The following is a 24,184-nucleotide window of genomic DNA, read 5'->3' as shown; positions in this document are numbered from 1 at the left end:
CTAGTTGCTTATAAAAATTACTTATCATTTTACATAACAGGCAATCATTTTGAAGTTAGAAACATGAAACACATATCAGCTAAAAACATTAAAAACAGCATATCTAAAAAAAACGAATATAATTTTTTTATGTCATTAAATATTAATTGCTTTTATTGCTGTAGTCTAATGATTGCTGTTTTTACTGTCTAAAAGCTGAAAAAATATAATTTAATTTCACTTCTGTAACTACATAATTATCCAAAATGAAAATGTAAATTTAAAAAAAACTTATTGATTAGTTTCTAATCAGAGCCCTCCACTCACTTAGTCTGCATTACAATGCTGCCATAGAAATAACTAAGCTTGGGTTTGGGTAAAGATAAAAATGCAGCTTGCCCTTTTGTGTCAGTTTGGGCACACAGTATAAGCACCAATAGGCGGTGGAGGAGGTGACACATGATAATTTCTGTGACCATGACCTTGGAGGAGATGATAAAAGGAGTTTGGCCACTCCACCCGTTCAGTCCGTGTTAAGGTCAGTTAGCAGATTATGACTGGACACTTTGAATCATTTCATTTAATTGATCATTTGTTTATACTACAATACAGGAATCATAAAATGCTAACAAATCAGACTCTTAAAACTTAAACTTTTATTTTGTGTCAGTAATGAAATGTTTAGTTTTATTACATAATACACCTCCTGGAACATATATTTAATTTAAAATGTAATTGTTTGTGATTATTCCCTCTATGTTAAAGTTTGTAGGCTACTATTTTACTTTTTGTTAACATAATAGCCTATATTTTTAATTTTACTTAATTATTGAATTGTAAGTGTAACCAAAAAATATTTGTCTTTTTTTAAGGTATCTGGATTTTTTTCTTCAGCGAGTAAAGGAGCGGTGGATTTATCATCATGTCGAGACTGTTGGATATGAAGGAGTTTGGAGAAGCTGCACCGTTTCTGCGCAAATCCAACCTGGAGCTGCTGGCAGCGCAAACTGTGGCGTTTGATGGTACTTGAAATACATTTTCAAGTGACTTCAACAATTGTTTTACAGCGGATACGAACACTTCAATTCTCTTTGAAATACTTGGCGTCTGGTTTACGCGGCTGCTTTTAGGTGTTGGTAATTGCATGTTAGGTTCTTAAACTGTTACTGTTGAAAAGGGCATATTGAAATAAATTTGGCATTGAATAATGGATTCATAGCAAACAAACCAACGATAAACTTTCTCGACGCATGGATATTGACAGACTTCCTTGTGCGCAGGAAAGAAACGCGCTTGGATACCAGATGAAAAGGACGCGTACATTGAGGTGGAAATCAGGGAGATTGATGGTGACAAAGTCATCGTAGAGACGAAGGATGGAAAGGTAAGACTCTTTAATGGAATTCGATTTATCGTGTAAAAACGATCAAATGAGTACATCTGAATTTAATGATTTGCAGATATGCCAAAACAAATTAACTTTGCTGCATTAATAGGGCTTTGAGTTAAGTGGTGTAGAATCAATGCAACTATTAATTAAATGAAATTGTAGGCTAATGTTTTATTGTGCGATAATGACTTGCTGCACTATTCCACCATTTACCTACATAGACATGAAATGTTGTTTTGAGTTTAAATTATTTTACAATTAAGGAAAATAGACTACCCGCCCTTTACAATGTAAAAGGCCAACATTGCGTAAGATATTTAATTATAGGGCTATATTATCATTTTTATTATTAGCTTAACCTGCAATTCAAGTTAGCAATTTTTAAACAATGAACTACTTAACAACCATGTTTATCAATGTACCTTGTCCTTTATGTCAAGTCATCATCCAGCACTTTGCATTACCTGTTCGACGGTCTTCCGATCAATGTTTTGGTTTTCTTCTAAACCTCGCCATTTTTCAAAGGTTTTATATTTAGCACAGGCTATATAAACAATGATAATGTTTTGAGTATTTTCTGAGGCTATATAAGCTGTAGTGGGCTAGTAACCCGTTTTGAGTCGCCAGATGGCGACATTAACTGTTTTAAAGTGTGCTAAAGTCAGCGGAGTGATACGAGAGACATGAAAGTAGCACCGGTATGTTGGCATGAGGAACTTTGATCTAGTTTAGCGGTCATTTAAAAATATTAAAATATTTGACAGTGCGATTGGCATTGGCCAATCAGAATTAAAATGTTCAGAGAGCCATGTAAAAAGGAATAGGCCTAATAAATAAGTTGGTTTTCCTGTCCCTTGTTATCTAAAACCATGTTATGACCCTTTTCTTACTCTGTATTTATTCCCTCTGAATCCTGTAGTGCTTAACTGTCAAGGACGATGACATTCAACAGATGAACCCACCGAAGTTTGACATGATAGAGGACATGGCCATGCTCACACACCTGAATGAAGCTTCGGTGCTCTGTAATCTGCGGAGGCGCTACAGCAGTTGGATGATCTATGTTGGTACCATCACATCACAGCTCAAAGCAAAGAAAAGATCTGCCCTTTCTCACTAATCTTTGATGCCACAAATAACCTGACCGGGGCATTAAACATAGAGGGGCGGCACTATTCATAGAACTTTACAGTCACAGTAATGAATTTAACACTTGCCTTTGCCAAGGGACAAATACAAGTGAATTCCCTACAGGCATGTCCTTTATAACAGCCATATTCAAAGTATCTCATAAAGTCAACTTAGGGTTTTCTCAGTTTATGGTTTCCTGAAGTGCATTTAAACAGATTGTGTACATGGGAAAACTAAAATATGGAAGTCTGTATAAATGGAAAAAATTAATAGTGAAGTTAGCATAAAAAATAAAGTCACATTGTAAAATATAACAACAGTCTAAAGTCAGTTTGTAACTATTTTACATTAAGGTGAATTGGTGGCTAATTCATACGAATTTGTACAATCTCATTCACATTTTTTCACTCAATATGCATTCGCCTCACTGATGGTTAGTTTTACGGGTGGACCTTCTTTCCTAAAAAAAATATTTCTGTACTAATCAAATCGTACAAATTCATACAAAATCACCATCTTTTAAAATAGTTACATTTTCTGAGATCGGGCTGTATATAAAAAGTCACATTATGAGAAATAAAGTTACCTTTTTTCTCTGTTTTTATTCTGAGGCTATTTATTTTGTATAAGTTAGGGGTGTTCAGCCCCAGGGGGTCCAACTTCAAGGCATTTGGCAATTATTATTTGGTTATGACTATTTTGGATTAAAAAAAACAAACATATTAATTTAACTTTAACAAAGCTGAAGCCAAAATTTCGCTTAATGTACCACTGCCATTTTTACATAAAAATGTGTTAAATAAAATTGAATTGTAAAAGTATATTTTTCTTTATATAATGATTTTTTTTTGGCTTTGCAAATGTAAGCATCATCAAAAAAAAAAAAAAAAATTAAGGTCCAGGCTTATAATTCAACCCTCTGCTCCATCTCTCTATCCACCTGGCCTAAAGAATTGGTCATTTATCGTGACTAAATACCATACCTGAGATTAATCTTGTCAAATCCTCTCATGGCAGACGTACTCTGGACTGTTCTGTGTGACCGTGAACCCATATAAATTGCTTCCCGTCTACACGTCCCTTGTAGTGGCTGCTTACAAAGGCAAACGTCGCTCCGAGGCTCCACCTCACATCTATTCCATCGCTGACAATGCCTACAATGACATGTTGCGCAGTAAGTATTAAATTAAAGGATTGCTTGTCTCTTCCCTGTCCTCTACTATAACTTACAGGAGGGATCATTTTCTCCTAACATACTTTATCCAATGGAGAAAAGCCCTTTATGACCTAAAATTGTGTTATTGTTTCCCTACACAGATCGGGATAATCAGTCCATGCTAATCACGTAAGTTTGGACATATCTGTACACATTCTGTATTGTTGCATTAACACACATTTTCAGTCTGGTAAAACATTTTTTTTATTATTCTTAGAACAATTTTTCAAATTACTTTTTTTTTTTTTGTTGCACTGTTTTTTCTAATGTTCTTTGCTATGGTATTTTTATTTCTTTTTTTCTTTTTCAATGTCTTGTCACTCAATCATTTCTTGATACTCATAGCGGAGAATCTGGTGCTGGCAAAACGGTAAACACGAAACGTGTAATTCAGTATTTTGCCATAGTAGCGGCCCTGGGTGAGGCACCAACTAAAAAAGGAGTAAGACAACGCTCTCTCGGTTTCCCTCACATCATGTCCCTCTTCTTTTTCAATCAGCTTTTTTTTTACCTCTCATGCTGGCAAGTGTTTGTCATTATCATTTTGAAGTCGTTCCTCATCTAGGTGTCTGGCACAATTTTACAGTAACTTTAGCTCTATGTATTGTAACTTGTTTTTCTATAAATGTAAATGGACATCTAGACTGAGGTTTGACTCTCCCTTTCATTTGCATATGTCTTTGCCAGTTTCCCCAAATGTTTTTTGTGGGGTTAACCTGACTCTGTGTTTTCAATAGCTTATCCTCAGCACATCATCTCCTGCATTTTTCCTCCTTGTTCTTGAAGTTTTTCTGTGAAACAAACTTGTGATTAACATTTCAAGCTGGCCCAACATCTTTGTTTCCTAGATTACAGTTTTTACACTCCATTTCAAAATCCATTATTCACGGATTTTTTTTTTCTTCTGATTATCATAGTTAAATACTTTGTTGTATTTGATGTGAGCTAACAAGATTTTACCCCGTTTTTTAATTCTTATAACCCATAATAGTCTATGAATTAGCATTTTAAGTAAAACTTAAATACTTCAATGGGTAATTTAAAAATGTTACATGCACTTTATGACATTCATATTAAACAATCAGTCTATTTAATATAGAATAAAATAATATAATAAAAATAGAAGCTGAGAAATATGTATGTTTAACAAAACAAAAATCTTTTTTGTTGCTGTTTTTTTTAAGGCCCCTGCAACTAAAACAGGGGTGAGTATATCTTCATCCATGGAGAAATACTGCATAAACAGGAACAAATTAAGCAATCAATTATAAAACTACTTCTCCCAGGGTACTTTAGAGGACCAGATCATTGAAGCTAATCCTGCAATGGAGGCTTTTGGAAATGCCAAGACACTGAGGAACGACAACTCGTCCCGTTTTGTGAGTATCTGACACTATATAGACCAATGTTGTAGTTCTTAAGCCTGCTCCTCTCACATACACAAAAAGACTGATTTTACCATACTGTAAAATTAAAATGACTGCATATTATCATAGTGTTCAACCATATGCGTCATAAGATAATACATAATGTGCAAATTCATTTACATTCTTGCTCTGAATTCTTGCTCTAGGGTAAGTTCATCAGGATCCATTTCGGACCAACAGGGAAACTGGCTTCTGCTGACATTGACTTGTGTAAGTAAATTGTTCAAAGAATGATGCTCTTCTAGTTCATGTCATTCCAAAATGTAAAACCTGACAGTGCAGTGATTTTTTTCAAATTATTTGTATAGATCTACTGGAAAAATCCAGAGTTATATTTCAGCAGCCTGGAGAGAGAAGTTACCACATCTTCTACCAGATCATGTCACAAAAGAAGCCTGAACTTCTTGGTATGATTAATGCTATAATTGTGTATTTTATTGACCTATTACTCAAGAAAATCCTTCATTCATTCTTTCCTTGTGGATTTCAGACATGCTTCTGGTCTCTTCAAATCCCTATGACTACCATTTTTGCTCCCAAGGAGTGACAACAGTGGAGAGCATGGATGATGGGCAGGAACTTATGGCTACTGATGTAAGCTGTGAAAAATGTATTTTATCACCTACAAAGACCAAATGAAAGAAAAAAAATAGCCTGCAAAATCATTCTCTTTTTCATCCAGCATGCCATGGACATCCTTGGCTTTACTCCAGAAGAAAAGTACGGCTGCTATAAAATAGTAGGCGCCATCATGCACTTCGGGAACATGAAATTCAAACAGAAGCAGCGGGAGGAGCAGGCAGAGACCGATGGCACTGAAAGTGAGTGTAAATCCATAACCTGACTCGTCAATTACAAGTATGCCTTAAATATGGTCCAAAACTTAAATGAAATGATCTTTCCAGGTGCTGATAAGGCCTCCTACCTGATGGGTGTTAGCTCAGCAGACCTCATGAAGGGTCTTCTGCACCCTAGAGTGAAGGTGGGCAACGAGTATGTGGTTAAAGGACAGAATGTCGAACAGGTGAGAAGTGTTCTCAAAATCCTGTCTATGGATGTGTGTCTATAGTTACAGAAAGAAAAAAAATACTAATTTGGGGGGAATAATAATGATTATTTGCTGTCAATATTAATGCATGTCGAAACCACTGACATTTACTGTTGATCTATTGAGATACAAGGAATAAATAAGCCTGAGAAATCAGCCTGGTATCCAGGCAACTGTTGCAATCCATGTAAGTGACAGCTGTGGTCTCAATGTGCTCCACACACATTGTGTGGCTCCACCAGGTTAACTATGCCTTGGGAGCTCTGGCCAAAGCCACTTATGACCGCATGTTCAAGTGGTTGGTGGGACGTATAAATAGGACGCTCTACACCGCTCTGCCACGGCAGTTCTTTATCGGAGTGCTGGACATCGCCGGCTTTGAGATCTTTGAGGTGAGTGACTCTCGAAATTCCACACCGCACTTATCTAGATTTCCGCCGGCATTCACACTTGTGCATCTGTCATGTGGATTCTCTCAACAGCTCAACAGCTTCGAGCAGCTCTGCATCAACTTCACCAATGAGAAACTGCAACAGTTTTTCAACCACCACATGTTCATCCTGGAACAAGAGGAGTACAAAAGGGAGGGCATCGAGTGGACCTTTATCGACTTTGGGCTTGACCTCCAAGCCTGCATTGACCTCATTGAAAAGGTTTTTTTTTTCTTTTTGCTTTTGAAACACGATAGGAATATAATAGCAAATAATTTTTATTACAGAATGTACCAAGAATATTATTACACCCTTCTGAGCTTTTTTCTCTTTGTTAGCCCTTAGGAATTATGTCCATCCTTGAAGAGGAGTGCATGTTCCCTAAAGCTTCCGACAACAGCTTCAAGGCTAAGCTGTTTGACAATCACCTTGGCAAATCTGCCAATTTCCAAAAGCCAAGGCCTGACAAGAAGAGAAAGTATGAGGCTCATTTTGAGCTGGGTCACTACGCAGGAGTGGTGAGTTTGTACCAATAACAGAGCTTGAACTAGACTAAATTTAAAGGTTTCTTAGGTAGCACCTGATATTAAAAGTATATTATGTATTTTAGATTATTTTTGGTACTTTATCTGCTGAAAAACAACTTAAACCTGTCAGTTTGCTGGCTTTAGCAGGTTTAAGCTGGTCTTCCAGCCTGGCAAGCTGAAAAGTGCTCTTTAAAAAAAATGCAAATCAGCAAGGCTAGGATGCAGAACCAGTTTAGGCTGGTTTAAGCTGTTTTTAAGTAACCCTGCTGAAAAAAGATACTGAATATTACTTAAAAAGAGTTTTATCTGAATTTCAGGTGCCATACAATATTATTGGTTGGTTAGACAAAAACAAAGACCCCCTGAATGAAACAGTGGTAGTCTGTTTCCAGAAATCAGCCAACAAGCTTCTGGCTTGTCTCTATGATAATTATGTTAGCTCTGACTCAGGTAAATAAACCACACATTCTGTCTGAAATATACCACAATTCTTTTCTAAACCATAGAATACTTATTCTAAATTAACCTTTTTCCTTTTAGCGTCTGACGCAAAAACAGGGGGCAAAGAAAAGAGGAAAAAGGCTGCTTCCTTCCAGACAGTGTCACAGCTACACAAGGTGGGAATTTAACAAGACTTTTCTGCTTCTTGCGCTAGGTAGAAACTGATATTAAACAGAAATAATTATTCACTGTCATTAAAACAAAAAATCAAAACTCGTCAGTACTAAGAGGGAGGCAGTTAAGACTTGCAGTGATGTTTAGAGAAATGACACATGAACATCACTTTAAGTCTGTGCTGGCTCCTGTTCTGTCTGTTCCCACAAAGAACATCAACAACTCAAGGTAAGTCTAGAAACACACTTAACAATGTTGTTTTGAGGAGAACGACACCTTTGCATTTGTTGAATGCATGTGCTTTTAGCAGTGTAAAATGTGGAAACACTGCTGTACAATATGACTTACAGGAGTGTGTCCCTTGATTGCTTCTCACCTACAGGAGAATCTCAACAAGTTGATGACAAACTTGCGGAGCACTCAGCCCCATTTTGTGCGCTGCATCATCCCCAATGAGACCAAAACACCAGGTGCTGCACTGAGCACTTCAACACATCCAAACCAACAGGGTTTTCATGAAAATCACTATTTCTGAGCATCAATCAAAATCACAGCTTTATGTTACACTAAAACAATGGTCTGAACAACTATCCAAGCTGCAAAACCTCAGCACAAACATCTAACTAAAACATTTTCGTCTTATTTGCAGGAATTATGGACGCTTTCCTGGTGTTGCACCAGTTGCGCTGTAATGGAGTGCTGGAGGGCATTCGTATTTGCAGGAAGGGATTTCCTAACAGAATTATTTATGCCGAATTCAAACAACGGTAAGATGAGCTACTGTTTACACACTTTCTGTTCATAAATACATAAAGGCACTATACATTACTATATAATCCATATGGCATAAACAATAAGGATGTGTAAATTCCTCCATTTCAAAGGTATCGCATTCTGAATCCTCACGCTATCCCTGATGACAAGTTTGTGGACAGCAGGAAGGCTGCAGAGAAACTTCTGGCTTCACTGGAAATTGACCATAATCAATATAGATTTGGGCATACTAAGGCAAGTCAGACTTCAGATAGTAAGACTGTTTGTTGCTTTGAGCCTCAAGCAATGGGACATCAATCAGAGGCGCTACTCTGAACAGAAGACAAAATTGTCTAAATCAACAGTCTGTGTCTCTGCATTACAGGTGTTCTTTAAGGCCGGTCTGCTGGGACACCTAGAGGAGATGAGGGACGAGCGTCTGGCTAAAGTTCTCACTCTGCTGCAGGCCGCCAGCCGTGGCAAGATCATGAGGATGGAGCTGAAGAACATGATGGAGAGGAAGTAATACGCGATTCCATGCAAAATTGCTACTAACATTAAAATGGATGCCCCTGAACATATTTGGACATTTAAGTCACACTCAAAAATGAATGAAAGTCATTGTATTAGATAACATTTTAAAGAAAGATATTGCACCAAAAAAAAGTCTCTAGTTTGACAATTTAATTAAACATTTTCTGATTATCAAAAGTTATCAAATCCATCCCTTTGACCCCAGTAAAGTAAAGTAAAGAAAGTAGTACTAAGAAAAACTCTATCATCATTTGTTTGTAGATGTTAAGTGTGGTTTAAGTGGCAAAATATATTTTGGGGCCATTGTAAATAGATTTAGAGATTTTTCTGAATATAAAATATGAAGTAAAATATGAAGGTTACATATTCAGCTTTAAAGTGCGGTCACATTAGCAAAATTTCACAGGCAAAAATGTCTATTGTTCTTTTTTAAGAGTGTAGTGATTTTTGAAGCCCAGCTCACAGAGAAGTCGCAATGCTGTGAATTCGGGTGACCACTATGAACCTGATGCAGCATCTGCAAGGCAAAATTCCTGATCGTGCAGATTAATACAGATGATTGTGACCTCGAAAATGCACAGAACCAAAGTAAATGTGACCGCAGCTTTACCCTGCTAACAGCTCTTACCTGCTTTCAATCCACTAGTATAGAGAAAATGGCTTCCATGCTCTTATATTCTCCATTTTCTAACTCTGAAATGATGCCGCTCTACACAAATATTCACAAAACTATACTGATATCCAACAGGTTCACTCCTAATAAAGATAGCAACAAGCTGTTGTCACATGATACCTCTCAACCCTTAACATATGAGAGGTATTTTGGGGCCATGTGGATGGAGTGTGTGAGGCGTGTGTCTTCAGATATGCATTTGTCCATGTGCATGTGTGGCCGAGACCCTTCATACGCTCCGACACTCTCTGTGAAACATGTAAGGTTTTCCATGTCCATATCCATGACCTCCACCCTTTCCCTTTATTAGACAATGCAGACAGTGTCCTTAAAGCTTATAGGCTCAGTGGGTCACATGACAGCTGCTCACCCCACTCCCCACTAAAAATACAGGCCAGCTCCCTTCTCAAAGATCTGTTTTGCCAAGGCGCCTGTGCCTCTAAAGGACCACATTGAAAGCATATCTGCAGACTGGCAAAGGATTAAAGCCGCTGGTCCAACAGAAGGCCTCGGTTTCTAAATAAATATTAGGCACTTCACCTTTTGGGTGGCCTGGGGCACAGATGCACGGCAGCTATTTGATCAGACCGAATACTATGCCGTCATCTCCAAAGTAGTAACAGCAGAACTGTGACAGTAAGTGCATGACATCTGAAAGTCGCCCCAGTAATAGACTTACTAAAATGAGCCTCATTTCATGCATTCATGGACATAAGCCAGTGGGTCATATGGGGGTGACAGTCTTCTCATGATCAGTGTTGATATTGTTAACTAAAAGTATTAAAAAGTGTTTTCACCAACTGAAATAAAGCTCAAATAAAATGAAATATAAATATTTAAAATTAGAAATGTTGCCTCGTCAACTAACTGAAGTTAAAAAAACAAACATAAAATACATTCTAAAATGTAATGACAATTAAAAAGTGAAATATATTAATAAATACAATACAAGTATATAAATAATACTAAAATAACACTGGCCATGATGTATCAATAGTTTGTTCATGTAGTTTATACAGTGTTTTTATAGTTTAAATATAGATGAATTATAAGACTGCAGAAATACTTGTTACAATAAATGAGACAAAAACGGCAACTGTAAAACAAAAACTAATTGTATTGTAAAAAAAAAAAAAAAAAGAAAAGAAAAAGAATTGGACTAGAGACAGTAAAACCTAAAATAGTCGAGTTCAAAATGGTGGCTGAAGGAATGGAAGCCAATTACATAATGTAACTGGACCAGCTTGAAAAATAGAGTATTTTAGCATAATTTGATTTAAAGAAACAAAATTATAAAACTTAATTCCAACAGTTTTCAATCGCCCCCCAATTTAACTATAAAGGAGCTGTACTTGTATCACAAAGATGGCCACCAAGTAGACTGACGTGCCTTAAAGAGAATGATTATACCTGCCTTTTGTCATTAGGGAGGCTCTGATGATCATCCAATGGAATATACGGGCCTTCAACACTGTGAAGAACTGGCCGTGGATGAAACTTTTTTTCAAAATCAAGCCCCTGCTGAGGAGCGCAGCCACAGAAAAAGAGCTGGCCGCTCTAAAAGAGGAGTTCCTGAAGCTAAAGGAGGCACTAGAGAAATCAGAGTCCAAACGTAAAGAGCTGGAAGAGAAACAGGTCAGCCTGATCCAAGAGAAGAATGACCTTTCCCTGCAACTTCAGGCAGTAAGTCTCATACAATATCAGTTTGCAGTTCGAGTGGCAAACACTGTTTGCTCATAAACACCACAAAATGAGCTACAGTGGCCATAGAAGTATAAAATTACCTTTCTTCTCCAAGTCAATAATTTTAACATGATCTATTTAGGTTTTAGGGAAAGAAGATGATGTAAAAGATCTACAATTGTACAGAGTTTTAATGCTGATACCCAATAAATTGTGAAATGAATTGTACATATTCAGGTGTTAAAATGCTTGAATTTACTTTTTTAAATCGCTCTACAGGAGCAGGATAACCTGGCAGATGCTGAGGACCGCTGTGACCTGCTCATCAAAACCAAGATTCATCTTGAAGCCAGAGTGAAGGAGATGACTGAACGCCTGGAAGACGAAGAGGAGATGAACGCTACCGTTCTTGCAAAAAAACGCAAGCTAGAGGATGAGTGTGCTGAGCTGAAAAAGGACATGGATGATCTGGAGATAACCTTGGCCAAGCTGGAGAAGGAGAAGCATGCCACTGAAAACAAGGTTAGGCCATTTTGAAGAAAAATGAACCTCAAGCTCTGTTGTCGCGTCACCGTGAAGTCTGTTAAACTAATCAAAATACCTCTTCATAGGTGAAGAATCTGATAGAAGAGATGGCAGCTTTGGATGAAACTATTCTGAAGCTTACCAAAGAGAAGAAGGCCTTACAGGAGAGTCACCAGCAGACGTTGGATGACTTGCAGATGGAGGAAGACAAAGTCAACACTCTGACTAAGGCCAAAGCCAAGTTAGAGCAGCAAGTAGATGATGTACGTTCATATGTTGGATAAATGTTAGAACAGATCTAGAATAAGTCAGGAATCAGTAATGCAATATAATCCCTTGTTTTAGTTGGAGGGATCCTTGGAACAAGAGAAGAAATTGCGAATGGACCTGGAACGGGCCAAACGCAAGCTGGAGGGTGATCTGAAGCTGTCAATGGAGTCTGTCATGGACCTCGAAAATGACAAGCAGCAATTAGAGGAAAAGCTAAAGAAGTAAGATTATCATATGACAAGATGCTGTAAAATAAAACCATTTCTGTTCTTAATTTGTGGGGATTTTTTGTAGGAAAGATTTTGAAATGAACCAGATCAGTTCGAAAATCGAAGATGAGCAAGCATTAATCATCCAGCTTCAAAAAAAGATCAAGGAATTGCAAGTAAATCAAACTAGACCATTTAATCTTCAAATTGATGTCTCAGTCAGAATATATTTTCATTCGTTCTTTCATTGTGCTCAAGGCTCGTATCGAGGAGCTTGAAGAGGAACTGGAAGCAGAGCGTTCCACCCGAGCGAAGACGGAGAAACAGCGAGGCGATGCATCCAAAGAGCTTGAAGAGCTCAGCGAGCTTCTCGAGGAAGCCGGAGGTGCCACGTCAGCCCAAATTGAGATGAATAAAAAACGGGAGGCAGACTTTCTAAAGCTGCGCCGTGACCTTGAGGAGGCCATATTGCGCCACGAGGCTATGACTGCTGCACTGCGCAAAAAGCATGCAGACAGCGTGGCTGAACTGAGTGAGCAAATTGACAGCCTTCAACGAGTCAAACAGAAGTTGGAGAAGGAGAGGAGTGAGGCCAAGATGGAGGCGGATGACCTCACCTCAAATTTAGAGCAGCTGGCAAAGAGCAAGGTGGAAAATATGATGCATCACATTCTGATCTAATTTAACTAGCATTAATTTAGCATTGACTTTAACACTGAAAAATCAAGGGCTGATTTCAGTTCGAGCTCAGGTTTAAATTCGTTGGGTGAATTTTACATGCTCTGATTTTTTTATATACTATTATTATTTTATTTTATTAATAAAGTTGAAATACGTATTAGGTATCATTTATTTACAATGAACAGTAATTTACAGCATTTATTAATGTAGCTTGATGTTAATTTTTAAATATCAAATATTTTTACAATTCAAGCTCTATGAATTAACATCAGTGAATCTATTATTAACAAACACGAATTAGCAAAAAATAGTATATCTATGAATTAACATGAACCTAGATTAATAAATTCTGTGAAAACTGTTGTACATTCTTTGTTCATGATACCTAATGCTTTAACTAATGTTAACAAATTTAACCTTATTGTAAAATTTAATTATATGCCTATATATAACATAAATAATATATTATTATATATTATAATTACCAGTCAGTTAAACCTTATATTTAACAGTCACTTCAATTTACTAAGGGTAATACAAAACTTTAAGGTTAATTGATTACAATTTTTTCCCCCCAAAAAAATGGTGCAGAAAACTTTTTACCCATTTCAGACTGAACTTTAGCCACAGTCAAAAGAACAATATCCTGTGACCGTAGTCCATATACACACGACATCTGCGCATCATAAAATAACCAGACAGCCTTAATAAAATTAACTGAACTGAGTAAAAACTTGACTCACTCACTCATCATTATTTTCAATAAAAATATGAAGAAAGTTTTGTGTCAGTATCATTACTGAGTTGTTTTCCATAAAACAACGTGTTGGTAAAGATACGCAAATAAAGGAATAAATAAAGGAATATTCATCTGACAGGAAACATATAATAAATAATATGTATGTGGCATGTGTGTGCATATTTATTTTATTTACACATGTATTTTTCATATATTTTCAATCATATACATATATGTAAGAGACAATGTATTGAAAACAATTTATTATGTTATTTCATCACATAAAAATATTGCAGGCTACCAGTGAGAAAATGTGTCGCCTCTACGAGGATCAGATGAATGAGTCAAAAGCCAAAGTGGAGGAGCTCCAAAGACAGCTCAGTGACACCAACACGCAGCGAGCCCGCGCTCAGGCTGAAAGCGGTATACCTACTGAACAAATTCAACCTTAACAAGAACCACTCAGAAATCTATGCACCGATTTTGAGACATTTAATATCCCTACTAACTCTGAACCTACATATTTTTTACATAATACAGGTGAACAGCGCAGAAAGCTGGAGGAGCGTGAAGCTCTGGTGTCTCAACTACAGCGTACCAAGAATTCCCTTAGCCAAAACATAGAGGAGCTCAAGAAACAGTTAGATGAAGAAGCCAAAGTAAGAGAAACCATTTTCCCCCTCACTGCTTAACATGTTTTGGCTTTAATGTGGAACAAATTTGTAATTTTACTTGTCTTTGGCATCTGCTCCTTTCAGTCAAAGAATTCCTTGGCTCATGCCTTGCAATCATCCAGGCATGACTGTGATCTGCTGAGGGAGCAGTATGATGAAGAGCAAGAGGGCAAATCTGAGCTGCAGCGTGCACTGTCCAAGGCTAACGCCGAGGTCGCCCAATGGAGGACCAAGTATGAGACAGACGCCATTCAGAAGACAGAGGAACTTGAAGAAGCAAAGTGAGTGTGTGGAGTAGAAGTACAATAATGACTGGCTTCATTCAATCTAAAACTGAATCATTAAATTCCTAAACTTGACAGGAAGAAGTTGGCCACCCGCCTCCAAGAGGCTGAGGAACAAGTCGAGGCAACAAACGCCAAGTGCTCCTCTCTAGAAAAGACCAAACATCGGCTTCAGTCAGAGATTGAGGATCTTGTAGTAGATCTGGAGCGCTCTAATGCAGCCGCTGCTGCCCTGGACAAGAAGCAGAGGCAATTTGACAAGATTCTGTCAGAATGGAGGCAGAAGTACGAGGAGTGCCAGTCTGAGCTGGAATCTTCACAGAAAGAGTCTCGTAATCTGAGCACCGAGCTATTTAAACTCAAAAACTCTTATGAAGAGGCTCTGGACCATCTGGAGAGCATCAAACGGGAGAATAAAAATCTACAGGGTATGCTTTGAACTTCAAGGATTATGAATGGAGAAAATACTGTGACGTCAAATTAACATACATTGTCAGTCACAAAATGTGTTTTTATCAATACCATCATGTTTCTAACAGAAGAGATTTCTGACCTGCATGACCAAATAAGCCAGGGGGGCAAGACCATTCATGAGCTTGAGAAGATCAAGAAGGGCTTGGACATGGAGAAGACTGAAATTCAAGCAGCACTGGAGGAAGCTGAAGTACTGTTTTTTGTCTCTTAAATTTTTGTAGCTGAGAACCAGAAATGAAATCCAGAGTCAATTTTTAGTATTCGCTTAAAATTGTGAATAACAAACATTAAGCCATCAATGTAAATATTTTCAATGATCATTATTGTGACATTTTAAACAAAGGTAGTGGGAAATTTCCAGTTTGCTAAGCATTTACAGAAAGAAAGACCTTGTTTACTTGAACATTTACTTGAACAGAAAGAAAAAAAATGTTTAGTGGGTCTTTTTTTAGATAAGGTTACATTATATAGTGTATGTATGCATTAAAGAGAAAAGACAGTTTGATTCAAGTAAAAACTGGAATACTTACTTTAGATAAGAATGACATATTGATAAAGGAAATCTCTGAAAATAAAAAATTTATAACTTGACAGGTGCAGCTGAGGTTTTTAAAACTGGCCTATATAGAATAATATCACACCAAAACGGACTTGAAGGTACTTGGACTCTCATTCTCTTAAATTCTCTTACCTTATTTTTGTATCAGGGCACTCTGGAGCATGAGGAGAGTAAGACTCTGCGTATACAGCTGGAGTTCAACATGATCAAAGCAGACATTGACAGGAAGCTAGCTGAGAAAGATGAGGAAATTGACAATCTTCGGTGAGAACTAGTGAGGAAGACTGATTATTGAACCATTATTTTCCATTTACTCCATTCCATTATACGACCACTATTGTTTAAACCACAAGGCTTCCTAACTTATTTACTCACCTTTACTAGGCGTAACCATCAGCGTACCATAGAGTCCATGCAAGCCACCCTGGATGCAGAAACAAAATCCCGTAATGAAGCCATCAGGGTAAAGAAGAAGATGGAGGGTGACCTGAATGAAATGGAGGTTCAGCTGAACCATGCAAATCGCTTGGCCACTGAGTCCCAAAAAATGGTCCGTAACCTGCAGACACAGGTTAAGGTAAATCCAAATGTCGCTTCTGTTAAAACAAACATATTTCAACTTTTGCATCATTAATGTGGGAAATAAAAACAGTTTGGGATTATTTTAATACCATGATATATATACAAAATGATCTAAACAAAAAGTCACCTACTGAAGCCTAAATAACATGAAATCCATCTTTTAAATGAAAAGGACCTTCAGATTGAGCTGGATGAGACTATTCACCAAAATGAAGAACTGAAGGAACAGGGTGCCATTACTGAACGCAGGAACAACCTCCTGACAGCTGAGGTGGAAGAACTGAGAAGCCAGCTGGAGCAGAACGATCGTGCTCGCAAACTGGCAGAGTTTGAGCTCGTGGAAACCACAGAGAGAGTCAACCTACTGCATGCCCAGGTAATGGCCAGATTTACCACCAAGGTTTGCAGAAGGCAACTCTTCCTAGCAGACACAACAAATAATACCTAGGCATTTAATTCTTTCTGCCTCCCCAGAACACATCACTGCTCAATCAAAAGAAAAAGTTGGAGAGTGATCTCTCCACGTTGTCTAATGAGATGGATGATGCTGTGCAGGAGGGCCGAAATGCAGAAGAGAAAGCCAAAAAGGCCATCACTGATGTGAGGAGTTTGCATAGAGAGGATTTTTTTGGGTGAAATTGTTGTGTATTGTACAGGAAATTTAATATGAAACTTCCAATGAGCAGGCTGCCATGATGGCGGAAGAGCTCAAGAAAGAGCAGGACACCAGCGCTCACCTGGAACGTATGAAGAAGAACATGGAGCAGACCATCAAAGATCTGCAGATGCGCCTGGATGAGGCTGAGCAGATCGCTCTAAAAGGAGGCAAGAAGCAAATTCAAAAACTGGAAAGCAAGGTATGCATGATGACTTTTGCCATCTATAAAATAATTCAAACCTGAATGACATCGATGATGTCCTGCACCTTATAAAAATGATAAAACAAACTTTCCTCAAGGCGAGAGACCTGGAGAATGAACTGGAATCTGAGCAGAAAAAAAGCAACGAATTCCAGAAGGGAGTCCGCAAATATGAGCGAAGGATCAAGGAGCTCACCTATCAGGTACAAACTCCATGAGACAGATTCACAAATTAAATTTAGTTAGTACAATAGCTTGAGTTGCACTGAGCCTGAAAGAATAAAGCCTGTGGCACCACCTGCTGTTTCTACAGACTGAGGAGGACAGGAAGAACGTGGCTCGCCTTCAGGAACTCATAGACAAGCTACAGGCCAAAGTTAAGACCTACAAGAGACAAGCAGAGGAAGCGGTGAGTCTACAAATAAACCTTAATGTGCCACATCTCATGTATACTTAAAACAACATCACTGATGGTTCCTGCTGATTGTATTGTAGGAGGAGCAAGCTAATACCAACTTGACCAAGTACAAGAAGATCCAACATGAGCTGGATGATGCTGAGGAACGAGCCGAGACTGCAGAGTCTCAAGTGAATAAACTACGTACCCGCACCAGAGACTCGGGTAGCAAGGCTAGTCCTAAGGCATGTAGCTCAAGTCTTGAATATTGCATTTCAACATATTGGCTAATTTTTTCCCCATTAAGGCTGTACTGAATACATTTAGAATAATCATCTTTGTTTAAACCCATTTCAGCTTGCAGAGTGAAGAGGAAGCCCCTCTCTACCATGAACACGGCCCATTGCAACAGTTTTGTGTGCCAGAAGCTATGAGCAAAGAAGTGTGTTTATGTTTATGTAGACCATAGAAATGTGTATTGTTGTCCTCATTTATACCAATGTATACTGCAATTTCATGACAACTCTGACTTTAAACTAAGAAAAAAGTTCTCTCTAAAACCCTCTTCAGGATGTTCAAGGTATTTTGCAAAAAAAAAAAAAAAAAGGATAAGTGTATGACTATACCACAATGTAAACAAAAGTGTTTACAATAACTTACAGGTGCTCGCAGTCTTTCCTGTTGCTCTGGTCAAAATGGCGGTGGTCGTGGAGTAGTTGACAACTAGCGTCGTGGAACACAAACGCAATACATTTCAAGTAACTGGTACCACTAGAAATGCGCTACTAGAGTCAGCAACACATATATTTATTCCACGATTGTATGCGGTAAAGCGAGTAGCGTTGCGTTCGGTATGATGGCGTCTTGCAGTCTTCGTGTAAGTTGTTTTAAAAATTAATATTTTAACTTTTTTTATTTAATTAAAAAAGTACTCCTAATTAAAAAGTATTCATTCTAATTTATAAAGTAGACTAAACACACCTTTAAAAATCCGAGTTAATGAAAACAGATTAAAGCAATAGCGCGCAAATATATATAAAATGGTTTCCTTTTAGACTGGGTTTCAAAACATTTTTTTGTTTGGACTATTGTTATATGAAAAAGAAAGAGGCTTGAATGGCAATAATAGTTAATATAACAAACATTTTTCAATTTGAAGTTGTTTTAGTTGTACATTTTTCATTTCAAAGACAGTCTTTGAATTGTGCTGTTATATTAAAAGAAAAACAGGCAAAATAGAGGCAACATGATTTATATTCAAACTGTTATAGATTCCCACAAATTTACTGCAACCATTGATAATAAAAAGCACAAAAAAGTAAAGCTCATCTAAGTTGAACTGTCAGAGGCAGGATAATGAATTCAGGTTTATTTAAAGCATTAAGTTTACTGGGCTTGACATGGTTATCACTTATGACTAAATTCATCCAGACAGAGCTACGCAAGAAAATGTCATTTAAAAATCAAACCCAACCCATGCGAGACATGAACCAAGGCCTGTGGATAAAGAAGAGACATTCAGATCCTTTGTGATTATGTAGCAATCATTCAAATCAGAAAAAGCACATTCACACAACTGCTATTATTACAACTACACATTCCTGGTGTCAAAGGAAGTGACCAAAAACTCTGTTGCATTCAACCCGATTTATACGAATGGTATGAAATTGTGTTTTACCAATGCAAAGCACCGTGACAGTATATGGAAGCGATTTAAAGAAAAGAAAAAAAAAACCACACGAGAACGTGCGAACATCCACAGGTAAAAGCAAAGCAATTGTTGTGAAACACATTTATACACAGGAACTTCTGCATACACAGTGAAATTAAGTGGAACAGAATATAAGCCACAGCATGCTTAAACTATAGGAGTGGGTTAGAAAACAACACTAATGAAACGAGGTAGTTGATTGGAAGTTTCTAGTTTAGCGCTTCTAGTCTAGTTCAGCTACCACATCCAGCACAAAGCAGCACCTTCGCAGGTTCCCGGCCACCAAGCCGGAGCCGCACGTTTGAGCGCAACACAGATTGTCAACGGCTGAGGCCTGTAAAGTTAGAAGATGGTGATTTAGTGGTTTGCTACGGAACAAACGACAGATGGCAGCATGGAGATCAAGGCTAGCTGGATATTTACGACCATGGAGTGAGTGAACCTGCATAGTTTAACACCTTCCGTGCCCACAAGATATGAAGTGTTTCATTGTGAAAAAATAAAACAAAAGGAATGATACACCTATTAAAAACTCATTTATACAAAAAAATTTAAAATACAAGAACGGAAAATCTCTTATTTCATATGTGCTTGATAAAACCTAATGAAAGGAGAGAAGCAATGGAGAATATGAAAAGAAAACAGATTTATGATCCCATCATGGGCGCAAAATTACAAGAGAAATGTGAGAAAATAAATAAGACTTGTCCAAATTCAATTTCAGTTCTCATTCATCTACACTGTACAAAGATTTTGACATCAATCAGTTAAGCACGAGTGCCGTTCACCTCTTAAATGTTAGAATAACCTTCTGACAGCTTGGCAAACTAACATCCAAGCCACCGTTCAACAATCCAACACTTCTCTTGCTTTTTTCATCCTAAATTACAGAGGAAAATCTCCTTAAAGGCTGGCTGTACAGTTCTTCGATCACTAGATCATCGACCGCCCCCAGTCGAGGATACGGATTCATGATCCAAGTCGGACATTTAGCCTAAATATTTTCTTCTTTGTGTAATTCTGTATAAAAGGCCCCATGCGATTTCACCGAAAGAACGGCACCAAAACACAACGAGACAGTTTCAGGTCAGAGTTTCGGCTCTGGCTTGAGCGGTCCAGGTACTGCGTTCCCAGTGAATGAATGACAGGGTGGGCGATCCTTCACGGGACGTTCCTTTGCACCCAGGAGCTGGAGATGAAGTGGAACATGGGCACCAAGTAGAGAATGGACAGCTCTCTGAGCCGTAGCATGCAGTCGGATGAGACGGGAGGCTGTTCTATATGCTCTCTGAACCCAATCGGAGCTGAACGTGCAAATCCCTCCCCGAGCCCACCCAGAAGAGTCAATCCTCTAGAAGGTCCCGCTCTAGCTCCATGTAAGGCTCATCTATGTAGCTGATAATGGCACAGGGAGAAGTCCTGTCCTCTCCGAGCAGTACTGAAACCGTCTCCTTCCAGTAACTGAAGGGAATACAGGAACTCTGTAAGAGAAGAGAACACTGACGGTTAAACAGGGTACCCCCAGGATCCTCCAACTTAAATTCAAGGCTTTTTAAGACCTTTTTAATACCATTTCAAATGAAATTCAATGCCAACTTCGTACCAATTCCGACAGAAGTATGAGGGGAAAATGTCAAATCTGTATACATTTTAAACCCTAAAAAATAATTATGTACAAGTAGACTATTTGAATTAAATAAAACATTTTATTTGAATTATCAGTCATATTTAATACATACGTGGCAGCGTTGTAGCGTGCACGTGTGTAGGCCAATGTTAATTTTGGCAGCCATTTTTGATTTAGTCTTACTCTTCATCTTCAGACGAAAATGCTTATTGGTCAGTCACATTTGAGTCATTCTGCCTTTCATAGTTTTAGTTGACGAAATGTGTTTGCATTTTTTGTCAACTTTTAGTCATTACTTTTAGTCAAACTGCAGTTACTTTAATTTTGGTAACTATTTTATATGTAGTCTTTAGACAGAAAATGTCATAATTATTCTCTCTAGGCCAATTCGATTAAGCTTATGAGAAATTAAAATTAAGCTAACATTGCACTTGTATTAACATTGCACTCTTTAGCAGTAGCACTTGTGCAATTCTACATAGGCCTATCCCTTTTCCTTAGTTCTTCAATTTTTTAGCGTGCTGTACTCTTCCACGACTGCAGTCACATCTTTCCATTAAGGGACAATATTTGCCATATTATTTGCCAATCAAATAATATTTGATTTTTCCATTTCATTTTTCACCTTTATAATACTTTTAAAAATAAATAATGCTTTGAATAAAACAATGTTCAATAAATATTCAATGTTAAAAAACGTTTAATATTAATACAAATATGATATTAAAATCGCCAGTAGGTGGCGGTAACTCATTGTCTTTGTCAAAGCCACAGATTTTGTTGCAAAATAGAGCAATAAGCCTGTTTAAAATTTAGTACATCACTTAATGTTACCCTTTTTTTTTTTTTTTACTGTTGTATAAAATCAATGTCACATTTGAAATCGTGTGGATAGTTGGGAAACATTGCATTGTTGCTCGCATAATGATCAACATTAAAAACACTGCTGTATATCAGCCTGCATTTTGATCGCAGATTTAGTCGCACAAACAGCACAAGCGGCTCGTGACAGATATTCTCAAATGAAGATCGCTGAACTCCAGCTTGTCTGTGTTTTCAGATCATCCGCGCTTCTTCAACAATGTAGAGAGAGCGCGCGTGGATGGTTGTGGCCAGATACTACTGAAAAGACCGGGTAGAAAACATGCTCTTTTAACAGAAAAGCTCTGATTAGTAACCATCGTAACGGGTGCGCGCGCTTTCGCGCGTTCTTCTATGACGTGAAGCGCGAGGTGCACTCAACGTTACGCGACTAATTTTTAATAAGTCTACATTAGTAACAACAGCTAATTTTGTTACGGTATGAATTTAATCATAGAAAAGGCAAAAAAAAAAATTAAGACCTTTGTAACGAAATTCAAGACTTGTATACCAAATTCAAGGCTTTTAAGGCCTTAATTTGAGATGATCAAATTTAAGACTTTTTCAATGTTTTTAAGACCCCGCGGGTACCCTGTTAAATATTCTCCTAAAGGAAGGATTCCATGCAGTAAAATATAAACTGTATTAGAGCAGCACGATATTGGGAAAAAACTGAGATTGTGATATTTTGTTTAACTACACAATATATTGCCAAGATGACTTGAATAGCTTTATTTTGAAAGAATTCATCTATAGAGTCTATACCATTTGAAAATGAAAAAAATTAAGGCGTAAATATTTGTATGGCACATACTACAGACCTAAGTCAGGGTAGCACCATATACATTTTTTTACAGGAATGAAAACGAGGCTGTGAGGGATAGAATTACAGCATGTTTAATGGTTTGTACTATTGTTTAACAACATACCGATAGTTTAGCTGACGAAACATCTTTCCGAAAAACATTTCAGTAGACACAAACTCCATAAAACAAAAGTTGTGAAAATTACGTGATCTAGGCCCTTTATACAGTGTGTGCCATTGTAAAGACTAAGTCTATCCCTCACAGCTTTGTTGCCATCCGTGTTTGTGGCGAAGCAGGTCGGGGCTGAGAGCCATGGGAGCGGAGCGAGGCCTGTGGAGAGAATGCTAATGAGAGACACCTGTGCGGCACACAGGTCTCGAGTCCCAGAGGGGACTACTAACCCTAACCCAGTTTAAGTCGAGAGAGGACCAGGCCTGGGACATTTATGTAGTCTGTTTTATTATGCCCAAGTTGGCTGTGTGGCGGCTGCTGCTTACTTTTGTTTCGGTGTTTTACTTTGTGTTCAAAGTTTACTTTTATCATTTGCCAGTTCTCGCCTCCTTCCTTCCATCCCTGAACTTGAACTTTGTTACAGTCTTAAATTCAATATGGCGTCTAACCTGAATAATGTCTATAACCATAAAGCTTTTATTTTGACAGGTAGCCGACAAATAAATAAATGCGCTGCCGGTTTCAGAGTGAAAGCACTGTATGTTCATTCACACACGTCTCATTCACGCTCACAGCGTCTCAGAAAATGAACCTTGCCGTTCTGAGACTAAAACACTGAATCGTGAACAACACGTGTAAATGAAATGCTTCATTCTCAAATCAGTAACATATTTACTGAAATCAGATTTACAATGGCACCAAGCCATAACGTGATATCGTTTTGATTTTGAGATATTGTGCAGCTCTAAACCATATATAGACTCACATTCTCCAGGCAGGTGCTGTCTTTATCTTTGTTGAGGTAGTGGTGCTGCCAAAAGCGCAGCAAGTTGTGGAAGTTGTTGAGGAGGCAGCCGGGATATTTCTCTGTGTATTCCTTCTCCCGCAGGGCGTTCAGGTAAAACGGGAGCTTGCCTCTCCTCCGGGCCAGCATCAGAATCACCAGGCTGGTGTTAAGACAACTCACGTTCTCCTGGGAGAGGAGCCAGAAAAACACAGAGGAATAATTATCATGGAGGACTCAAATGAGACAAACAGGGAGAGGAGATCTGCACTGTGGTCTTGCCTGTGTGAGGGTCTGCACATTGATGATGTTAACCAGCCTAAAAAGGAAGGACAGCCTGTTCTCCACTCGAGCCATGTAGGACAGCAGACAGCACTCGGAGAGCACTTCAACCACTGCAGAGGCACAAACAAAGACACTGAAATTTGTCAATTGTGATCAGACTAAATATGTTTCAGCAAAGAACGTCTAATGCGCTCAACAGTCTTCCCATCTGATGAAGAAATTTACAACACTTTTTCCATTAACAATTAGGGCAGAGCAAAATATTGAATACTTGTGAT

General features: G+C 38.0%; 2 protein-coding genes across 3 annotated transcripts in view; one reads left to right on the top strand and one right to left on the bottom strand.

Moving 5' to 3' along the window:
* The first annotated feature begins 386 nt into the window (after positions 1-386).
* On the top strand, positions 387-19,915 carry myh7ba (myosin, heavy chain 7B, cardiac muscle, beta a). 2 transcript variants are annotated; one of them, XM_081358358.1, is made up of 43 exons: positions 387-517; positions 852-1,001; positions 1,260-1,363; positions 2,289-2,432; positions 3,518-3,674; positions 3,818-3,845; positions 4,062-4,158; positions 4,901-4,921; positions 5,003-5,095; positions 5,290-5,353; positions 5,452-5,550; positions 5,634-5,737; positions 5,826-5,964; positions 6,049-6,167; positions 6,434-6,583; positions 6,674-6,844; positions 6,961-7,140; positions 7,467-7,599; positions 7,690-7,766; positions 8,147-8,234; positions 8,414-8,531; positions 8,649-8,772; positions 8,903-9,039; positions 11,152-11,407; positions 11,687-11,929; positions 12,019-12,195; positions 12,278-12,423; positions 12,497-12,587; positions 12,670-13,059; positions 14,128-14,254; positions 14,372-14,490; positions 14,590-14,786; positions 14,868-15,217; positions 15,329-15,453; positions 15,971-16,086; positions 16,207-16,399; positions 16,577-16,780; positions 16,879-17,004; positions 17,091-17,261; positions 17,363-17,467; positions 17,578-17,673; positions 17,760-17,906; positions 18,019-19,915. In XM_081358358.1, the coding sequence occupies exons 2-43, from the start codon at positions 902-904 to the stop codon at positions 18,028-18,030; spliced, it is 5,838 nt and encodes a 1,945-aa protein (XP_081214484.1). In that variant the 5' UTR covers positions 387-517; positions 852-901; the 3' UTR covers positions 18,031-19,915. The 2 variants fall into 2 exon arrangements, with proteins under 2 accessions (XP_081214484.1, XP_081214483.1); XM_081358357.1 differs by lacking the exons at positions 387-517; positions 852-1,001; positions 1,260-1,363; ... (1 more) ...; positions 3,518-3,674; positions 4,062-4,158.
* trpc4apa (transient receptor potential cation channel, subfamily C, member 4 associated protein a) overlaps positions 19,016-24,184 on the bottom strand; it is a 17,965-nt gene continuing 12,796 nt past the window's right edge. The window contains exons 17-19 of the mRNA XM_081358359.1: positions 23,904-24,016; positions 23,604-23,810; positions 19,016-20,853 (exon numbers count right to left, since the gene is read on the bottom strand). Coding sequence (XP_081214485.1) covers positions 20,716-20,853; positions 23,604-23,810; positions 23,904-24,016 — 458 coding nt within the window. The 3' untranslated portion in view covers positions 19,016-20,715. The remainder of the gene's footprint in view (positions 20,854-23,603; positions 23,811-23,903; positions 24,017-24,184) is intronic.

The sequence above is a fragment of the Scardinius erythrophthalmus genome (genome assembly GCF_964197995.2).
Source record: "Scardinius erythrophthalmus genome assembly, chromosome: 25".
NCBI classification, from domain to species: domain Eukaryota; kingdom Metazoa; phylum Chordata; class Actinopteri; order Cypriniformes; family Leuciscidae; genus Scardinius; species Scardinius erythrophthalmus.
The sequence above is the reverse complement of the archived record's forward strand: the minus strand, read 5'-3'. Positions and strand labels throughout refer to the sequence as shown.